This window comes from Gekko japonicus, unplaced genomic scaffold, assembly GCF_001447785.1.
Source record: "Gekko japonicus isolate JY-2015 unplaced genomic scaffold, Gekko_japonicus_V1.1 scaffold5604, whole genome shotgun sequence".
In the NCBI taxonomy this organism is placed as follows: Eukaryota; Metazoa; Chordata; class Lepidosauria; order Squamata; family Gekkonidae; genus Gekko; species Gekko japonicus.
Genome location: NW_015159886.1, coordinates 4,478 through 10,701, shown reverse-complemented (window position 1 = coordinate 10,701; position 6,224 = coordinate 4,478). Strand labels below are relative to the sequence as shown.

Below are 6,224 nucleotides of genomic sequence, written 5' to 3'. Positions count from 1 at the left end.
TTTCTGAGCAGCATCCATTCACGGAGCCATGTCATTGCCGCGGCTTGATAGTATAGACGCCAAATCGGTACCGCCAATCCTCCCTTCTTTACTGTCCCCTGTAGATAATAGGTCTTTATTCTAGGTTTCTTCCCCCCCCAGATAAAATCTGATGTTAATTTCTCTAGGCTTTGGGTAAATTTATAGTTATTAAGAACAGGGATATTTTGGAATAAGAATAGTACCCTGGGTAATATGACCATTTTGATCGTCGCAACTCTTCCCATTAAAGAAAGTTGTAACTTGGACCAATTTTCTAAATCCTTTTTAATTTGAATCAAAAGACCATCATAGTTGCCTTGTACCAGTGTACTTGTTCTGTTTGTAATGTTTATCCCTAAATATTTGACTCTTTTCTCTATACTGAAATCTGTTATCCCTTGCAGCTTTCTTTCTAGGGTTGGATCACAATTTTTTGTTAGTATTTTTGTCTTTGTTTTGTTTATTTTCAGCCCCGAAAAGTACCCAAATTCATGCATCACTTCTAAGACAGGTGGTGTTGATTGCAGTGGATCTAGAAGAATAATGGCGATGTCATCCGCATAGGCTTGGATTTTATACTCTTGGTTTCTTACTTTAATCCCCTGTATTCGTTCATCTTTACGGATATTCTCACATAGACCTTCCATTGTTAAGATGAATAAGAGCGGCGAGAGAGGACATCCTTGTCGCGTGCCCTTGAAAATATTTATTTCAGGAGTCAAATCTGAGTTAATTATAATCCTTGCTTCTTGTTTTCTGTATAGTGTTTCTATTATATTGATAAAATCCAAGCCACAATCTATTTCTTTTAAATTTTGAATCATATAATCCCAATTAACATTATCAAACGCCTTTTCGGCGTCGATAAATATTATTGCCAGCTGTCTACTTATGTCCGTCTCTCAGAAGACTGCTGCTCTTGATGATTTGGCGGCAGAACGACCGGTCTTTCTCCACCTTGGCACTGGGGAAAAAGATGTGATCTTGGGAAATGTCCAAGATCACCCCTAGGTGTTGTATTGATTGAGGATCAGAGGACTCTTCTGAAAGTTCACCAGAAAGCCGAGATTCTGTAAACATTCTGTAGTCCAAGATGGCCCTCTAGCTTCCGTTATTTTTGTAACGGCAAAAAATATCGAGTAAATACCTTGATCTCTCTCGGTAAAGGGAACCGGTTCTATGACCAGGACGCTGGATAGATGATGAATAGCAACCAGAGTTCTTGTAGTTTGACAGAGCCCTTTATTATTGGTGAGAGGACGAGGCAGTCTGGGGTTCTGCTAAGGAATCCAATGGAAGAACCTTCGGAAGTGACGTCCCGAGACCAGTTGTCTGCATTCAACTTGACCCATTCCTGGTGAAATAACAATAGGCGTCCCCCACCGGCACCAAGGCATAGTCATGCCTTGATGTCTCTTCCTGATTTGTCATCCATAGGGGAGAAAGGTATGTCTGGACTGTTGTGAAAGGGATTTCTCCTGATGTTTGTCTGGATGTTCCCCATGAAGGTCATCTAACATCTCGACTGAACCTGTTAAAGGGGCTTTGGCCACAACAGGAGAGACTGCCTGTGCTTCTTCTGTCTAGTTACAAAGAAAGCTTTCACATCATCTACTGCCAGGTTCTTTAACTGGAGATGCAAGAGACCGAATGTGGGACTTTCTGCCTGCCAAGCAGATGCTCTACCGCTGAGCTATGTCCCATCCTTCATCTACCCAGTGACTTTGGTATTGCCTTCTTCTTAACCTCTGTTTTGATGGGGATCTTGACAAAGGAATCTCCAAATAGGCGACTGCCCTGAAAGGAATACACAGTGACGGCCATGGCATGTAGATTGACCTGCCACCCCTGGAGCCAAAAGGCTCCTCTGGCAGCTACAGTTGAAGCCATTGCCCTAGAAGAAAAAAGCATGGTGTCCAATGTGGAGTCAGTCAGCGAGGATGAGGCCTGCAGAAGCCTATTTGCTTCCTCTGCCAAGCGTCTGTTGGAGTTGGCAATCAGCTGGACAAGCGTCTTAGACCAGGCTATGGATGCTCTTGTTACCGTGGTGCCGGTGGCTGAAACTCTGACTGCCATGGCTGTGGCCTCGTGGCCTTGCGCAGCGCAAATTCTGCTATTCTATCTAGTCAATCTCTTACCGTTCCCTCTCCCTCTTCAGAGAGGAGACCAGCAGTTTGGAGTGCTGTTATCGATACATTCACTAGGGGGACCTGTAAGAACTTACAGTAAAGTTATGCAAGACATACAGTTTCTTAATATTAGGAGGGTAATGTTTGTTAGCTATAGCATTCCTTAGCCAACTGTTTTCTAAGAGTTCAGAGAAAGGGAAAAAACTTTCTCCATCCCAGGGGTTCCAGGGAAAAGCCTTAGCTCCCTCTGGGACTAGACCCATTTGCAGGGTCATTTCTGGAGGAGTCTTCTGCCCTAGGCTTGGGGTGAAGTCCCAAAGGCAGACAAGGTCTTTTAAGGTTTGAAAAATCTCACAGAGGGTTCTGAAACCTCCATCTCCTCTCCTTCCTCCTTCTCTGATAGAAGCCCCCTTTTCTCCCTATCCTCCATTCACTGTCCTCAACCTGTGAAAGATCCCACAGAGAACAGCCCTGATATAAGAAAAATGATATTTTCTAGCTGCCATGGTTGGCCAGTGAGGCCTTCCCTCCTCCGGGTAAGGTCGGTCCGGTTCTCCCTGGAGGTAGCGACTGAAAGGGCTATGAGAGGGGAAATGGCTACCATCCCCTACTGGGGAATACCTGTGAAAATTAGAAGTTTCTTCCCTCATGGCTTGCATTACACTGGCATTAAAATCCCGTTCTCGCCCCTTTCGGGGTTACTCACGAGTAGACCCATAGGTAATGCCGCATCGTCAGAAGGCGTTGCCGTAATGCCCTGGGTGTTGGGACTGTCCAGGATGCCATCACTAGGCATAGATTGGCTTATGGTAGCAGCGACAGCTGCCCCGCAGCCCCGTTTCCTCAAGGGGTCTCCGCTTTGCCGCCTGATCCAAGATGGCGCCTGTGGCGTGCTCCACAGGCGGAGAATGGGACCACTTTTTGGCGCGCTCTCCTTGTGTTGCAGTGAGACCCGCGGCGGAGGTAGAGGCCGCAGCTTTAAATTTACCCATTTGGGTTGTGCTGGCGGCAGAGCATCTTCCCTCTCGATTTCTGAGAGGAATCTGTCCAAGTCTCCTTGGTCTGACATGCTCCAGGCTGGAGTGTCAGGCGGGAGTTCAGGCAAGGAAAGAAAAGAGGTGGGATGCAGAAGAGGACAAGCAGGGGAGGAAGTGCAGAGAAGGAGGAACATCTACAGAGTTAAAGCTAAAATCAGAAAGCCAGTAGAAACAGAAAGTAGTCAAAAAGGCATGAGTGCCAACTTCGTGCTGCTCTCCCTTCTGAGGCAGGAACAGAAACTGAATTGAGGGCCATGTCCCACCAAGAGGACAGGAAGTAAAGTTTTGGTTCCTGCCTCCCTAAGGATAGGGTGGGATACACCCCATCAAGATGTCCTCCTCTCAGAGGGAAAAAGCATGGTTTTTAGCATATTTCAACAGCAAGTCTTTCAACTCACATTTTGGGGGCGAAGAAGGATAATCATCCTTGAATAGCATCTGTAATTTAAATAAACCTCCTTCCCATGGTGTCTGTTAGGAAAGGATAGAACACAGTTACTAGTGGTTGAATAGCATTTCATTAGCCAGGACTGATTAGAGATAAAGCCCAACTAGACCAGAGAGGAGCCTCGTACATAAAAGCACACAGAGAAGAACTGTGGACATATTACCGAAGTAGCTATAGCAAAGAATTCCAAACCCCGTTTTAGAAGTTAGGCCAGGGCAAGAGGCTAACTTGATAGACTCACTGGTACGCTAAGGTTTCATCTAAGAATAGAAACCTATTCTGCTACTCTTATTTATTCATTTGATTTGAATAAATAAGCGGGCTAAGAGCAAGTCACACATTTCATTAAACATTTCATTAAGTAGACATAAGCATTAAAACATAAGATATAAAATATAAAACCAAATTTAAAACCAATTGTTCAAGGCATTTCATAGAGCCACCTGCACAATGCTAACATAGGTGGTCGTTGATAGCAACCAGCCTTCCAACGATGCTCTATTGGCCTCTATTGGGCAGGGCAAATTGTAACAGGCACTGTAAGTACTGCAAGCAGAGAAGGCTGAGATGGCTGGATGCCCGCTGCCTCAACCAAAGGCCTGGCGGGACAGCTTTGTTTTACAGGCCCTGCGGAACTGTAGTTAGTCCCACAGGGCTCTGCTTTCACATGGGAGCATGTTCCTCCAGGCTGAAGCTAAGTGAACATCTTTTGGGCTGGGGACTGCCAGGAGATGTTGCTCTGCAGAGCATAAGGCTCTCCTGATGTAATTCACATCACGTGTTGCCAACACACTCGTACCCATTAGAAGCAGAAGCACCTCTACAAAAATGCTGAAACCCATCTTCAGGCCAGCAGGGATCCCCATCCAATTTGGCCCCACAGCCCTGGCCGAGCCTGAGGAGGCCAACAGCTCATCCAAGATGGATATTAACGTTTCCAGAATGGACAACGGACCTTTCAGCTCCATTTGGGACCTACATTCCCAAGTTGCTGAGAAATCAGGAATACTGCAAAAAGAAGACAACCAGATCAGCACAGCCGTTTCAGTCTTAGAAGTTAACTGAATATCTGTGGTGCCAATCTTGATGCAACAGAATGCCGTACATGTGGAGCCAAACAGTGATCGAACGCTGAATACATTCCAAGCCAGAACGGCAGTGTCGCACTTACCCCTTTCTTCCCTGGAATAGCACATTCCCAGTTCATGAGATTCATCGTGCCATCTAGATTCTTTGTTGGTACAGCTACGAAACCCTGAAACAAGAAGGATGTGAGCAGCACAAGAGGTGGAATTACAACACACACAGAAGTGGAGAGAATAGCATTACTGTCAAGGTACTCATACACAACACACAGCAGATCTACGCTCTAGAAATAGCTTTAGCAACACACTTCAGATTTAGCAGAACGAAATGTTCAGGGCACGAGAGCAGGCTTAGGCTGGATGCCCCCCTCGAATGCCATGTCTTCCCCGGACACCACATTCCAGCCACAGCCCTGCTGGCCCTGTAGGGCAGCCGGGCAGCAGCCACCTTTGTTCTGCCTCCCCCTTTTGTTGCCAGAGCAGGGCCCGGGGCCCTTGGAAGCTTTCTCCTCCTCCCCCCGCCTGCCCGCCGCCCAGACTCACGAACGGGTGGTCCTTCCTCCAGGCCTTCCTCTCCTGGGCAAGGCGGCTGAGGGCGATGCCAGACATGGTTCCGGTTCTCCTTCTGCAACACACGAGAGGGAAGGGGAACACCTCCCCCAGCCCACAGGCATCAGAGCAGGGGCCAGGCGGCCGAGGAGGAGGAGGGGGGAGCAGGAGAAGGGGCCACTGGGCACCCCCACCAGCCCTCGCACTCCACCACCTCCTGTGCATGCCTGGCAGCCAGCCAAGGAGAAGCAACCCCCCCCCCGAGAGAGAGGGGCTATGCAGTGGCAGCTAAGGTAGAAAAGCACCTCCTCCTGTGCCATGTTTTCTGGGTTCCAAGGGTCTGGAAAGTGGTTTCACAGCCAATAACATAGTTGCCAACTCTGGGTTGGGAAATACCTATAGATTTGAGGGGTAGAGCTTGGGAAGGGCAGGGTTTGTGGTGGGGAGGGACTTTAGCAGGGTATAATGCCATAAAGTCCACTGCCCAAAGTAGCCATTGTCTCCTGAAGAACTGATCTTGGTCATCTGAAGATCAGTTGTAATAGCTGGGAAAATTTCTGTAGGGGAAAAGATTTGCTGTGGCTGGGGAACACGGTGATTTCCGGGTGATCTCCAGACCCCACAGGGAGACTGGCAATTTTACCTCAGGACACGTTCAGTGACTCCCAACTGCAACAGCAAACTGTTTAGAATGTTAGAGGCAAAGGCCAATCAGGCCACATATGCAAATGACCTCTGTGTTCCGACTGGCTATGGGGGAAGAGGAACAGCAAACTATTTAGAATGTTGGAGGCGGGACTCAGGCAACACAGCCAGTGGATAGGGACAGCTTCTGAGTGACACATCACAGAGCGTATTGATTTGGGAGCATGTGGAATGTTCAGCAACGTGCCACCACCAACACAGAATTATTATAGAGAGAGATGCCATGTCTCCAAGAAGATCTAGTCCCACT

At 47.7% G+C, this 6,224-nt stretch overlaps 1 protein-coding gene across 1 annotated transcript in view; it reads right to left on the bottom strand.

Moving 5' to 3' along the window:
* The window catches only part of LOC107107919 (SUMO-conjugating enzyme UBC9), a 15,812-nt gene extending 10,483 nt beyond the window's left edge, over positions 1-5,329 (bottom strand). Inside the window, exons 1-3 of the mRNA XM_015408289.1 lie at positions 5,264-5,329; positions 4,807-4,890; positions 3,586-3,658 (exon numbers count right to left, since the gene is read on the bottom strand). Of these exons, the coding sequence (XP_015263775.1) occupies positions 3,586-3,658; positions 4,807-4,890; positions 5,264-5,329 (223 nt within the window). The remainder of the gene's footprint in view (positions 1-3,585; positions 3,659-4,806; positions 4,891-5,263) is intronic.
* Between the last annotated feature and the right edge of the window lie 895 nt (positions 5,330-6,224).